This window comes from Dermacentor variabilis, chromosome 9 (assembly GCF_050947875.1).
Source record: "Dermacentor variabilis isolate Ectoservices chromosome 9, ASM5094787v1, whole genome shotgun sequence".
Classification (NCBI taxonomy): domain Eukaryota; kingdom Metazoa; phylum Arthropoda; class Arachnida; order Ixodida; family Ixodidae; genus Dermacentor; species Dermacentor variabilis.
In genome coordinates this window covers 116,888,613-116,903,531 of record NC_134576.1, presented here as the reverse complement: position 1 = coordinate 116,903,531, position 14,919 = coordinate 116,888,613, and the positions used below count along the sequence as shown (strand labels likewise).

General features: G+C 47.4%; 1 protein-coding gene across 4 annotated transcripts in view; it reads left to right on the top strand.

The window, feature by feature from the left end:
• LOC142557342 (helicase ARIP4) overlaps positions 1 to 14,116 on the top strand; it is a 47,776-nt gene extending 33,660 nt beyond the window's left edge. For all 4 annotated transcript variants that reach the window (XM_075669105.1, XM_075669102.1, XM_075669103.1 and 1 more), the window contains 6 exons: positions 956 to 1,131; positions 2,974 to 3,128; positions 4,580 to 4,764; positions 9,920 to 10,090; positions 11,530 to 11,588; positions 12,738 to 14,116. In XM_075669105.1, the coding sequence (XP_075525220.1) occupies positions 956 to 1,131; positions 2,974 to 3,128; positions 4,580 to 4,764; positions 9,920 to 10,090; positions 11,530 to 11,588; positions 12,738 to 12,995 (1,004 nt within the window). In that variant the 3' untranslated portion in view covers positions 12,996 to 14,116. The remainder of the gene's footprint in view (positions 1 to 955; positions 1,132 to 2,973; positions 3,129 to 4,579; positions 4,765 to 9,919; positions 10,091 to 11,529; positions 11,589 to 12,737) is intronic.
• Positions 14,117 to 14,919: the final 803 nt, after the last annotated feature.

Here is a 14,919-nt window from a genome sequence, read left to right as displayed (position 1 = left end):
TGAAATACATGCGGCTGGTTGGTAAACGTGTTTTCCATGTGCACAGGCTTCAAAAATTGCTTTGCTGCACAATGCCTCCTTTACTAGATGCCTGCCGCGTTGTCCGGTAAACTCGGTTCCGTGCCCTCTCCCTTCCCTCGTCTCCGCGAATAGGCAACGGGCGCCTCTCATGGCGAACCCCTGCAACTTAGATCACGTGCTGCGGCCTCTGAGATTACCATGGCACCTGTCACAGTCTCGAAGGTCCGCGATAGCGCTCGCTAACAGACGCCCGCGCATATAACGCACCGGCGGAAACATTCAGCCGCCGCTGCCACATCCGCCGGAAGTTGAAAAGGCAATGAGCGCCGCCTCACGGAATTTACGCTGAACTAAGGGAACCGCCGCTACAATGGGAAAGCGAGCAACGCAGCGGGCATCTAGTAAAGGAGGCATTGGGCTGCAGCGCGAATATTCGCAACTCTGGCAACTTGCAATATAAGTAGTCTACACTGTAATAGATAGTATAGGTAGTTTCAATGTAGAGAACAGTGGTCACTTTCATTGCTCTCTAGTTGGCACAAAAGTTTGGCTTTCTTAGCTAATGCAAGTTCAACACCCACAGTGTGGACAAGGGACAAAGGGAAAAATGGGGACTCTACTTTGTCTCATCACCTTTTCTCTTGTGTGCAGTTCAGCTGCTGAGCTCACTTTTATCTGTGAGACATCTAATTCATTTGAGTACCGCTTTGCTTAGCTTCGTTGTCTTCTCAAGAGGCTGCTTTCATAGACAAGGCCATTGCTCAAGGACAGTACCACAGTTTGAGGACAGCAAGCACTCAAGTGTGGTGCCAAGCACTTGCTGTCTTCCAGAATGACAGCGGAATGATTTCTGCTCTGGCAGTCTAGTGCTAATTCCTTCTTTAGGCTAATGAGCGGTGTGCTGTAATGACCACTGGCCTTTCGGCACACGCAGACCGTGTGGTGGACGAGATGAACCCGGAGGCCAACCTGACCTGGAAGGACGTCAGCACCCTGGTGCAGGACAACGAGGACGACCCTCCCGTGCAGGACCTCTCGGCCGTCGCCAGCGGGTTCTCTGACTCTGTGTTGCGCACGCTCACCATGGAGTACTCGCAGTGTCTCACCAAGGCAAGTTGTGCGCGGGTGCTTTTGTCGTAGCACTGTCACATCTTGATGAAGTGCAACTGGGAGGAAATTAAATGAAAGGGGACGCATCTTGTGCTTAATTGCTTGACATTTCCATGCACGATCACGGTGTAACCAGTTGTATGTGCTCCAGCTTACATTGCGAAGCATCCGTGGATGGATCGCACCGTCGTCACTCACACATGGGATGCTGGAAAGGAGCCTTCTAGTTCATTTGCTCATGTCCTCTCGTAGCACTTTATAACACACATACGAAGTCTGCCGGTAAATTAACGACTGGATCTATTGCGTGGGCTATGGGCAGAATAGGGGTAAGCTTATGTAATCAAGTAATATGATGTCTTGATAGTATATGACTGTAACCTGAGCTTTCTGGAACCATTAGCTTTTTTCAAAGCACACTTTTGTTTGCTGCTTTGTCTTTGCACATCATTCAGCTGTGAGAGCATAGAAAATAATGTGAGAGCATAGGAAATAACCATGAATATTGTGGGGAGCACACGCGCCCATCTTCCCCCACGTTGTCGCGGTAGCGTCGAGGCAAACCTCGTAGTTTGCCATTTGGCATAAGAACCAATTGTCAGTGACACCAGTTCTGGTTTGTTGCTCCGTGTTCCTGTGGTTATTTCCTATGCTCTCACAGCTGAACAACGTGCATACCCGTGTTTTCGAGTTGCCTTGAATCTGTGGGGTATAAAACAAAAACTTCCCTCCACTTATTTGCTTCCCTTTTTATGTGAAAAACACCAGTCTCCCCTGCAGTCGTGGCTGTTTCACGAATCAGTTTATTTTGAATTTTGTGCTGCCAGCATTGCCATCTTTTCTCTCCTTAACCCTTTGAAGGTTTTCGCCGTACATGTACGGCGGCGGTTTTCTGTCCCGCAAGGTCTTTGCCGTACGGGTACGGTTCCGACCCTCCGTTTGAAATTTCGCCCATAATGACGATGCGTGCTCACCAAGAGGTGCTGCCACCACTTAGCACTTACAAGAAGCATTTGAAATTTGCGCTACCTTCTTGGGGAGATAAACATAACTGATTGCTAGCTTCAGCGCGTTGCTCAGAGTGCGGCAATGCCCCTTTGGCGGTTTCGGTTTCGCCGCGTGATCGCAACGGAAGCGCGCGAAACGTCATTTTCTTTGTCGGCACTCTCTTGCAGGGCGGTGGAAGTTGATTTCTATCTTGATTGGCGCTGCTCTTAGCTTGTTTATCAGCGACGTTCGCGATCGCGAGGTATTCTCGCTCTCAGTGGCAACGCGGTTTCGGTTCCGCCGTGTGATCGCAACGGAGGCGTGCGAAACGTGGTTTTTTTTCTTTGTCGGCATGCTCTCGCAGGAGCGGCGGAAGTTGATTTCTATCTTGATTGGCACTGCTCTCAGCTTGTTTATCACCACCGCTCACGAGGTATTCTCGCTCTCCGCGGCAACGCGCTTACGCGATAGGGTGCATCAGACCTCTGCACAAGGCAGCCGCACGCAGAGATGTCATGTGTGCGCCAACACAACTCCTCGCTCCAAGAGAACAGACACGCATTTTAGGTGTGCAGACTGCGATAAGGCGCTGTGCGTAGACCCGTGTTTCAAGGAGTACCACGCTCGGAAGTACTGTTGACCATTTTGCAGTTCTGAGTGATGCCGACACCAAAATACTGTTCCTAATTATTTTTTAGTATTTATTCCCGACTTTATACGTGTTGTACATTCAAGATCTGCAATAAAGTAATTTGACCACCTGGGAAAGTTTTTTTCAAAATAATTCGACCCTCAAAGGGTTAAGAGCATGGCACCACAATATTTTTTTTCTCCTCCCCACCTGTGTGTGTGCAGGAACCCTTTGAGCACGAGTCTCTCCTGCTCGACCGCAAGGATCTGAAGCTGACCAAATTCGAGAAGCGTCTGGCCAAGCAAAGCTACGAGCTGGAAAAGAGGGCCACCCTCCATGGAGGTCGCACGTACATGCACGCCGCTGCCTACTCCAACGGGTGAGTATTCAAATGCTTCCCGCACTTTGTGCTACCTCGTGGGCTGTTCAGAGTAACGTACTGCAACAGCAGCTAGGAGCTCGAAGCTGAGTTTGCTCTGTTTGTCCATCTCCTTGTCTCTTTCCATTGCATTCTCGTCATATCCGTGTCGTTCTTAGTTTCCTACACACATGACTAGGGGGAGCTCCGATGCTAGTGTCTTGGGGAGCTCCAGGGACAGTAGTTTCAGCCAGCATGGAAAGAAGGGGCAGTGCCCGTATTTGCCTGAACGTTGTTCCTTTGGCTTCGAACGACATTTAGACTTGCTGTTTGACTCGTTGATGTAGTCGATCATTTTCAACAGGATGTTTACGAATCCAACGATCAGCAGTGATTACGCATGTTGGTAGAGATATTGTGACAGAATGATCGCAACAACCTCGCGTTATGGCAAAGGAAAAAGACTGCCTGTCGCCAGTGATTAAAACAGTTATATGACTGGCGAGCTGATGCATTGTTCTGGATTTTGGGCATCATGAGAAAGAGTGCACAAAAGCGAGGATAGTTACTAGCCAAACAATAATGGGCCGTTTAGTGTGGAGCCAGCCACCCTTCTTGCATTGTGGGAAAGCCAGCTTTGGCAGTCTACATTGTGGGCAGGCCATGTAATGCGTAGGTTAGATAAGCGGTGGACCATTAGTGTGAGGCTACGTTCACACTTGGTCTCGGAGCAGGCGGAAGCGGAAAAAACTTGACAGAATCCGCCCACCTAGGTGAAAAAACGGCCGGAAAACTAGGCGGCAATAAAATCGGTCTCGGACCGAATTTTTCGCCACGGCAAAGCAGAAAACGGTTGCACTTCACCGGAAGCTGCGCTAACATGTAAACATCCGGTCGTAAAATTTAACATTTTCCGTTGTTCATTGTCTATATTTAGGAAAAGCAACTAGCTAAAGCTACTGAAACTATGTCTTGCTTATCTTACGTGGTAGACAGAAGTTAAAAACGACACGCGAAGTTGCGCGAAATGATAGCTTTTAGTAACTGATGGCTCAATGAATGAACGTATGTCTTGAAATATTGTGATGAACAGAGCCACCATGAGGACAAACCTACGCAAACTACATGGATGTGGGCAAAAGCGGCAGTGGTTTCCGCTGCAGTGGCGAAACAAATGTGAACATCTTGTACATGTGCGGAAAAGATTTTCCGGCCACTTCGGCTTTCCCGCCCGCTTGCCGTTTCCCAAGTGCGAACGTAGCCTTGCAGAATGGGTGCCAAGTGAAGGGAAGCGCAGCCTTCGTCCTGCAGTGGACATGAAATAGGATGATGATGGTGGTGGTGGTGGTGGGAAAGCCAGCTTGCCAGAAGAGGTCGCAGGGCGAATCTTAACCCTCAAGTTTTACTAATCTCTTTTTGGCTTAGCGCGTCGGAGGTGGTGACAGTGGCGTCGCACTCTCTCGTAACACCAGGTACCAGACATGGCAGAACCGGCAAGGCACGGTGACCTTCCTCGGGCCAGGCCCGACGCAAACCACGCCTTCGCCAATGCAGCCAGGCTCCCAGAACGGAGACATGCCCGTCTGGGGCACGCCAAACGTCATGCAGTCCCTGCTGCGGCAAGGCATGACAGTACAGAGGATGCGGGTCCCTGCAAGTAAGTTCTCCTTTCAGGCAGGGGAAGTAAACTTGGATGACTTGAGATAGCACAAATTTCAGTACGAAATTTTCGCACGTACAGACCGCTAAGGTAGGCAACCCCGCACTGCCAGTTACGCAGCCCTGAGGCAAGAAAAATTAATTGTGCATATTCTGTAATAGAAGCGATGAGTGCAGGCAGACAGCCAGGCAGGCGATGGTGAACATAAAAGCTGCTTATTGGGCTAACTTATGTCAGAAAAGAAGGAAAGGTTCAGTAGTACTGGGCACTGTTAAAAGAAACATTTCGTGCGAACTGAACGGAATATGACATCTGCATTTCTTTTTTCTTTAGAAAATGTAGGTGATGAAAACTGTACAGCAAGCATCCATTAATAAGTGGTTATTTTGCCACCTTTCTTGTGAAACTTTAAGAGTGCATCATGCTGTACAACATGGGAGTGCTAATGGTGATATGGACAGCATCAAATCCAGCAGCACTCGAATACTTATACAGTTGAACCTCGATATAACGGAGGTGTACTTGCAGCAAAAGACATCGATGAATCTCTAATTTTGTTAATTCAGGGTTTAAAGTTTCAGCATTAAAAACAGCACTCCTGGGACTTAATATCTTAGTAAGCACTTAAAAACTAGCAATGCATAGACTTGGCTCACGTCATCCGAGAATTGTGTGTGTTGCGTTGCGCAGTGCCATAAATCTTGGACGCCATAGCTGACCGCACTTCGTGCCCACAGCTGGCGCCCACAAGTTAAGAACAAAAGTGTAAAAAATTCAAATATTTGTCCTAAGCAAAAAAAAGAGAGAAAAGCTACAGTTTCTCCAGAGAGGCGGATGGCAATAGCAAAGAGACAACTACACAAAGTAAGGTTCATAGTTTTATCGGTGTGACGGGCACTCATGCAAATATTAACAGGTCTCACTCGATGACCACGAACTCGCAGTCACAGCGCAAGCGAACAGTGCTTTGCACAGTGTCCCGGAGAATTGAGATTATGCGGCCACCCACACTAGACGCGCGGGAACAACAAAAATGTGCGTGAAGGCGCTAACCATTTCGGCTCGGCCTTTGCACTTGCCACGGAGAGATTACTTCCAAGATAAGGTTAGGGGCCCACGCTATCGGAAGAAGGCGAATAGGCGCACATTTCTGCACCCCCCATCCCCCCCTACAGTGCGTGCTTGATGACGTTACCGTGCGTCTGCTCCTTCCCCATCGCTCTTGCGCAGAAGGAACCATCAGTTCTCGTGTTTCTCTGAGCACTGTGAGCTGCCATGTTCCTCACGGCCTCTGCAACTTGTTTACTAACGCGACAACTGGCACAGTGGTGTTTCCTGTTTACTGCGTCCCAAAGCTTCGATAACAATTTTTTCGCTCAAACTTTTTGTGTAGACGGACGCTTGAAATACCGTATTTGCATGATTCTAACGTGCAACATTTTCGAATGAAAAGTGCGTTTAAATTTGCATGCGTGTTACAGTCGGTAACTAATCCTACTCAAAATCAAAAACGAAACTGATTCCTACCAAAAAAAAAAAAAAACACTCAATGCAAGGTAGCTATGCCAGACTGCCATTGAACGGACGTTGTTTTTTTATGCCTTGGTTAGTGGTCGCCATTTTCCAGCTTGCTGGACATGTGGCATTTCTAATGCATTAGATGGAACTGAAGATGACTTGCTGTAGTCTTTAGATAGTGAAAACGAGGTGTCGTCGGACTCCAATAGTGACTGGCCTATGCGCCTTTGTATATTCTATAAAGTTATTTCAGCACGATACGTGTCTATTCAGGTTTCGTTACTTATGTGCGCAGTACAATTGGCACCAAGTTAATTTTCTTTTATATTTGGGCGACGATGTAACTGTGGGTTACAGTCAGGGGCATGGTAGAATCGTGCAAATATGGTAACTTCTGCCTTGGCCAACATTCTTTATAGTCTTTTGCTACCGTATAAACCGGAATGTAAGTCGAGATTTTTTTCTTAAACACAGCAAGTGAAAGTCGCCCCTCGTCATATATAGCGGCCATTAGCAGAATGTGAGTCGCAGTCTGGTAACCCACGATGTACCTGTTCGCAAACAGATAGCCAAAGCTGTATCGACATCCAAATGCGATTGCTTGCTTTGTTTTTTTCGTTCCCTGGCTGTTAGTCTTTGCGTGCGCTGTTTTGTTTGACCTCGTGTGCAATTCCGCATTAGCAACGAGTAGCGGCTTGCGGAGGCAGTTTACTGCGGCTTTCAAGAAGAAAGTTATAGAGTTCACTGAAGCGAACGGGAACATGGCCGCTCAGCGCATGTTTGGCGTTACGGAGAAGAGCGTGCGCTATTGGCGTGGACAGAAAGATAAGTTGTTCGCGTGCAAACCGAGCAAAATGTCCTTTCGCGGATGTCGTGCAGTACATCCACAGCTTGAGGACACACTTGCTGACTTTGCGCGGCACCTTCATGCGCGGTCACTACCCGTGATTGTGCATTCAATTCAGTGCAAAGCTTTGGAGCTTGCCTGTGAAGCCGGACTACGCCGAGAAGTGTTCAGCGCACCGAAGTCATGGGTGCATCGTTTTATGAGGCGCAAGGGATTTTCTCTCTGCCGCTGCACATCTATATGCCAGAAGCTGCCAGAGGAGTTCGCCAATAAGCTCGTCAGCTTCCAGCGGTATGTGATTCGGCTTCGAGAGGAGCACAATTACATGCTCGGACAAATTGCAAATGCCGACAAGACCCCTGTTCGGCTACCACTGTCAGCGAACGCGGTGCCAAAGAAGTGAAACTTCTGTCGAAAGGAAGTGAGTGCTCGCGCTTCGCTGTCATGCTTGCGTGCACGGCAGATGGCAGAAAGTTGCCTCCTTTTGCCATTTTCAAAAGAAAAACCATGCCGTGGGAAGCCTTCCCTTCAGGTGTTGTGTGCGTGAATGAGAAAGGGTACATGGACGAGGCTATGATGATTGAATGGGTTCACGTGGTGTGGAATCGCCGGCCCGGTGCACTGCTGCGTCATCGGAGCACGCTGGTTTTGGATGCGTTTCGCGGTCACCTGACAGAATCGGTAAAGCGCGCGCTCATGGAAGCTAGGACCGACCTCGTCATCATTTCTGGTGGAATGATGTCTACCCTTCAGCCACTCGACATCGTACTAAACAAGCCCTTTAAGGACAGAGTGCGACAGGAGTACAATGAGTGGATGGCCGGTGACAATCCGAAGACGCCGACGGGTCGCCTACAAAGGCCTCTGCTTGCGACCGTCTGCAGCTGGGTGTTGTCGGCCTGGCGTTCTTTGCCAGATGTCATGGTGCAGAAAGCTTTTAAGAAGTGGTGCATAAGCAACATGCTGGATGGAACCGAGGATGACGCACTGTGGGAGGCGTTGAGCGACAAAGAATCGTCTTCTGACGACGCTGATGAAAGTTCGGACTAAAGTCGCAGCCCAGGTGGTCCAGGGACGCAGCCGACGTTGCAAATAAATGCGTTTTGGCAATATTTGCTTCTTTTCTATTTTTTTCCTATTTTCTTCACTTCAAGGTAAGGGGGTCGACCTATATTCCCACTCGACCTATATACGGCTTATACGGTAGATTCACTAGCCATACAGGCTCCAAGTGCATGCTTGAAATGGCCGAAAGATTCATTTAACCGAAACTGTGTCATGAAATTACTACGTTAAATCGCAAAAAGAATACCTGGTTTTCAATGGAACTAAAATCCGGAAATGAAAATAGTTCATTACATCGCAAACTTCATTTATATCGAGGTTTGACTGTGGTACATTCATTGTTGTATGTTCCAAAGCACTCAGCTGTAGAAAACAAATCTTGTAAAATTTCATTGGCCAAAATCTAAAATTTTATTGGCTAAAGTGCATCATCTTTCACATTTAAACACAGCATAATTAGAAAATCGTTGTTATTATTGACAGTTGACCACAGCTTACCAATAAGCCAGAAACCTTACGCCATGATAGCTGGCATTGTATTTTCACAATTGTTTTATTGCTTGGGAAAGCTCTGTTATCTGTAAATGTGGGGTTTGGGCACTTCGGGCCACTTTTTACAGCGAAGCTGTTAGCCTCTGCTTGGTCAGGATTTTTTGTGATGCGCTCACCCAAAAACTGGCAGCTGGAAAAGGGGTTTGTGTTTAGTTTCTGCGTAACAGAAGTATCTTTTCTCGTATATTCGTATTACAATCCGAAGCTATAATGTCTGCAGTTTGTGTGTAAGTTGTACTTTACGCATTTTCTGACGCAGTTGACTTTTAAACATTTAGTTCAATAAGGCGCTTGTGCTTGGCAGATGACCGAGAAGAATGAGGACTTGTGCTGCTCTTCTGCGCACGTGCCTGCTTGTGCAATGTCACCTAATGTCGGTTGGTGTGGTGGTACTTGTCTAACGTCCACACCAGCTTCACCGTACATCCACTTTCACAGGGTGGAATGTAGGTGGACTTTTTTTTAGGCATTTTAGCTTTACTAGCTTGACTTTCCGTATTTGATTCTAATGCACCTCCAGAGCTAACGCACACCAGATTTTATAACAAGAGAAAAGTAACATGCCTCTAATTTTTGTAATCGGGGATGAATGAAAGCAGCATAGTTTACCGTCACAGAACAAAAATTTATTATCACTTAATGCCCATCATCGTCACTGTCAAACACCCATTTATTGCCGTCCATGGCCCGCTACATGACGTATATTGTGCAGCCCATTAATGTTTACTACACTGCATGTCTTGAATGAAGACACTTTGTAAATGGTTTGGTGGCCCATGGTTTGACTACGAACTACTTTGGCAGTTTGTCCTGCGACTCATGCAAGAAGTCTCATGGGACGACAAAAGCACAATGTTGTTACCACTAACTTAGCATGCGAATTGATCTTTAATGGTGCTTTCATAATAAAGGTGATGGAAAAGCAGTTGCTTTGTTGTTGCCAACATACACGAAAACTTGTTCTGGCACCGTCTAGTGATGACAGTGACACTGTCTTTGACAACCGTTCTGGTTTTGTATCCGATTGTAACACACAATTTACCTTTTGACCCATTTCTGGGGAAAAAGTTATGTGCATGTTGGAATATGGTAAATACAGTAGTGTTTGCCTTAGGGTGTCCATCTAAGCCTGCAGTAACTGAACATGGTGGGAAATTTACCTATGTGCAGAGGTGACCATACCACTGAACAATTCGTCGGACCCTCCAGTGGAGATCCCACCAGGAACTGAGATTCTGGTGATGAAGACGCCAAAGGGTGTGTACCTTCGGATTCCAGATGGCCGCATCATTGCGGTGCGCCTTCCCACGACTGGAGAGATGGCCGTGGCAGGACAATCGGGTCAGTCCCATCACATTGTTGTCACTCTGCTTCTTACTGTTGTGCTGCCGTTACAACTTGCTGAGCTGCGATTTTGTAGCGGCACTTTCCGCTCGATTCTACAGCACTCTTATCATCCACTGTTCATGCCGGCTGACCTCGGCGATAATGTGAGCGGAGCGCCACTGTGACCTCTGAGGAAAGAAGCGCGATAATGAATAGCATTGAAAGAGGCATCCCTGCAAATGGCAGCTCTGGTTTATCAGATGTACCGTTCTGCTACACTCTGCCTGCACACTCTCTCAGACTTTTCTGTTCTGGCATTGCACGGTAACACAGAAGTGCAGTGAAGGAGCTACAGTACTTGCACTTTGGACGAAAGATGTGGCTTCCCTAAGAAAGGGATTAAAAGTTGGTGGTACAAAGTTGGCAATGCTCATTCACATTCAACTGCAAAAGCTAATTTCTTCTTCAACCTGGCGTTTTGCCGTCTGCTATTTCACACTAAATGTGCTGGTTCTTGTGAGACCAGCACTGTAGCTAAGCAGCGTTGAGCTCGCTTCAACTCTTAGAGTTGAGTTTTGTTGGCTTCCCTGCTGCCACAGATGGTGGTCGCGTTGAGGAACACCGTTACAATGTCTGCGGCATCACTGACTACTCATTCACGGCAGCCGAGCTTTACAACGTTGGTATTTGGATGTACGGGCATGGCCACTGCTAGCAGGAACACGGCAGCCTGTGAACACAGGCGCCTCATGAAGTCTTGCAGCACAGGCGCAGTCGGAATGATTGGCCAAAAGCCTGTCGAGTCGTCTGCTAAGACAAATCATATGCCAAGACTTTGCAAGGTGCCGATGAGGGCTCCCTCGTTCATGCTATCAGTGGCCACACCTGTAAAGTGTAGTCACCAATTTTTGCATTGTGTACCTGTTGGTTTCAACTTAGCCAAAACATTGTCAGCTTCAGTTAAAGCGCCAATGCCTCACTGAGAGCATCCATGGTTTGGTCATGTAGCTGGTTCGTTGATTGCTCTGCGCTGTGGCATATTTTTGAAGAATGGAGGGTGGTTTTACAAAGGATGGCAGTTTTTGCCGTACTCGACAATGATGCTGTCAGCTTTCTTGTCATGCCTCTGTAAGACCCTCATTTTATGCACTTGTAAACCAAGGGAGGTGAAAGAATTCAGGAGTTACGTGGTGCAGGGCAACTATTCTACATGTAGTGTAGAGCGAGAGATTGAAAAGAGGAAAGGCAGGGTGATTAACCAGACTTTTGTGAGGTTTGCTAACCTAAACTGGTGGAATGGGATATAGGGATGAGAAAAGAGAAAAGTTTGAGCAGATGTGTAGCTTCCAAATGTTACTCAAATCTGCCCCAAGGTCTTTCCCCCCGGTGGTAACATTACTTCATTCAAATCTCATTAAGCTGAAGTGACAAGAAACGCGTTCTGCTCTTCACAGGTGAATCTGTGGGCAGTAACGCTGCCACTACAAGCGCAGGGAACAAGCAGTCCTTTGGCGTAAGTACTGGCGCCGTCTTTTGATGCGCGTATGAAAATGTTTCACGTGCAGAGATTTTGCAATGCGAGCTGGCGTATCTAGAAGCTCAATCAGATAGCTGGGTCGTCGCAGCCAAGATGAGCTAGCATTGACGACTGCAAAAGTCAAAGCAGTCATCTTGCTGACAAAGGTGCAGCGAAAAGCTATCATTTCACAGTCCATAGGCGGTACGTTGCTGCCTTTTTGACACAAAGGTGTTTACATGTATCATGTGCTCCACGGAAAGTATGTCCCATGTACATATGTCATGCAATTACGCAAATCTGTGAGATGTAGCAACTTTGTCATTTTTGTATACTTATTGGTTAGCAAAGTAGTCGTAGAAAGGTTTGCTTTATTAAAGGAATTGTACCCTTGACAATGCATGTTTGTTGCAGTGAGCATATTCTGGTATCATTCGCTTTGTTGTTGATTAATTTTGTAGAAAATATGGCTGGCAACCTGGACACCTATAAGGGTAGTAAAGGTGGTAGTGCTTGGAAGTGCCTTGCATTCTAGCTCAATCGGCATCTACGGGTGACAGTATTCCTAGTGCTTATTTGAAGCTGATGGCCACGGCAGCATGCCTTTAAACATGTACGGGCGCGCAATGCTGCCGGAGCCCTAATGACACACTTTTGTCATATACCTATGACGGATATACCTATGACAGCTGGTATCCTCAGGGGTGCTGTTTACACAGTGCAGCCGCACATCGCTGTCAATGTTGTCATTGACATCGTTGCTATTGCTTTCATTTTTGTTTTTCAAGCAAAACTTGTAATTAATAAGACTTGGCACATTTACAGACTTGTATTTCTGAATGTGCAACAAAGCTGCCACTGGTTCTTAGAGTATACGTCTTTCGTGTTATGACCACCAGTTCCTCTGAAAGAGGCGTCAAGCTATTTTTTGCATCAGCCTCGGCTTGCTCATTCATTGTTGCACTCAGGTATGTACTGCAATGGTTGCACCGTAACTAGACACTGCAGCAGCTTTCAATCCTCGAATAAATGCATTGGCAGCAGTCTGTCTCTCAAATTTCATACTCTGGAAACGCCTTTAGTCAGTTGTTCATTGCATCACTTCAGAGCTTCGAGCGCTTGCTGTAACATCCTCCTTCCGTGCAGATCATTCAGCCGTCGCTGCAGTGTGGAGGCCGAGTCCAACTGTCGGGTGTCGCGGGGCGACAAATCAGCAAGGGGCCGCCCGAGGTCATCAACCTCGACGACGACAGTGACCTGCCCGACGAGAGCAGCGACGACGAAGACGGCGGTGGGCGCAAGAATGGTGCCATCGTTCCGGTGTCGGCAGTCAAGGGCGCAGCGGCCATAATCGAAAAGCCCAAGGAAGGAAACGGCAGTGGCGGCGAGTCCGTCGCGGTGTGACGACGGCATCGCCCTAAGAGCAATGCCGCAGCGTTGCGGATCTCTCGTCTGCCTGTGTGTGCGCGTGCGTGTAGGTGAGATCGGCTCATTGACTGCTCTCCGCGCGCTGCCGAGAGGCCACGGCATTGTTGTGCGCACACCACGTTGAAACCAAGAGAAAAGTGTGTTCCTCGGACGTTGTGTTCCCCGAAAGAACAGCCTTTTTCCAGCGCCGGGTGCCAGCTGGAACAGCGGGCACCACTAAAGAAGAGCATTCCAAAAAGAAAAAAGGAAAAAAAAACTGATGAGAGACGTGCAACACCTTCTACACCTCAATGAGTTTGTTTCCCTCCCTTCATTCTTCAAGTGGCCGCTATGAAGCCTCTTGATTTTTTTTTTATTCTTTTGCCCCGAGCATTCTGATTTTGAGAATCGGAAGAAACAATGGACTCGCTGTGCGCGAACTCCACGGATGGCTGCTGTGTGCATGTGTGTGCGCGTGTGTGTGTGTATGTCGCACCGAGAGATGAAAACAAGATGCATGTTAGAAAATTTGAAAGTTATTTATTTAAAATTTAAACAAAAAAATGAACTGTCGGAGCAGCACCGCCGCGGATCTACGCATGCCGAGCTGCGACGAAGGGCATGACAACCACCAGCTCCAAGCGTGGACGGAGTGTCGGCACGTTTTTCAGGAAACCAGAACAGGAGACAAGGGGGGCTTGCCAATACAGTATTTAAAGACCTCTTTTTTTTCTTCTTCTTCTTTCCGTTCCATTTGGCCTAGAAGTCGTGAGGTGCGTGTGTGCGCGCGGTCTTAGCGCATCATTCAATCTAGTGCATCTCTCTCTCTCGCCACCATCGCGTCTCTCTCTTTCACTCCAATTTATTTTTTGGTGGCGTCGCAGTTTGTACAGAAGCATTTCCGACGTCAACATTCCTGGCCTCAACCCCCCACAACCTCCCTCGATGTGGTGCAAACGACAGACGGTTGACTTTTCTTGCCTCGACCTCCCGCGTCATCGAGTCCTGCAAGTGTGTGTGTGTGTCTCTGTCGTTTCCTGTGACTTCCGCATTAAATTTTATCATTTCAGTGCATCTAGCCAAGGGAGAAAAAAAAAAAAGAAAGGATGTTTCCTGAATGCTGTTTTGTCGTCGCCTTATTCATCGCGTGTCGTTGCCTCTGTGCTCGTCCCTTACTTGAGCCAACTGGCAACAACGAACTATGCTCTGGGTCAGCTAAGGCTTTGCTCCACAATGTGCTAGGCACGTGTAAAGGAAGTAGACATGCCTTTCAGCATGGACAGTAGATTCTGAAATTGGTGTCTGCAAACACGCAAATGCACTGTAATGTTCTGATCCATCACTTTGTTATGTGTTCCTCCACTGTTGTGAGGCAAAGTCGGTAACTGATCAGGTCGTTAGGTTTGACAAGTTTCTGGAGCAATTGCAATGGCGCATACATTTTGACTTCAGTGCACTATGTAGCGAACTGAAAGTTGGGCGGTCACGGAAACACTAAACCGGTTTTCACTAATAAATTTTCAAGGCACCATATACGTAAATGTAGTGGTAAAGAGTTGTTTACTAGAGTAGAACAATGAAGGTTACACTACCATTTCTTGAATCGTGTGGCGAAACCTTGGCTCCGGTACGTCGGTGCGAGTTCGTAGATTTTTAAAGCATTATTTGTTGTATTTGGGCCATTGTGGCACTGTAAAAGTTCTTGAAACTTGTGGAGTTCAATGCTTGGCTACTCTAGCATAAAATGTGATCCATCTTTTGCTAAAAAATAATTGGGGCCAAGCAGATGTCAAAATCCATGTCGCTGCGGCATGAACTGGTGCAGAAGAAAGTCTCCACCAGTCTTTTGTTATGGCACCTTTGCTGTCTTAACAGGCCCGTCTCCTCACCTGAAGGGCGATATGTATTAAGAATTGTTGCA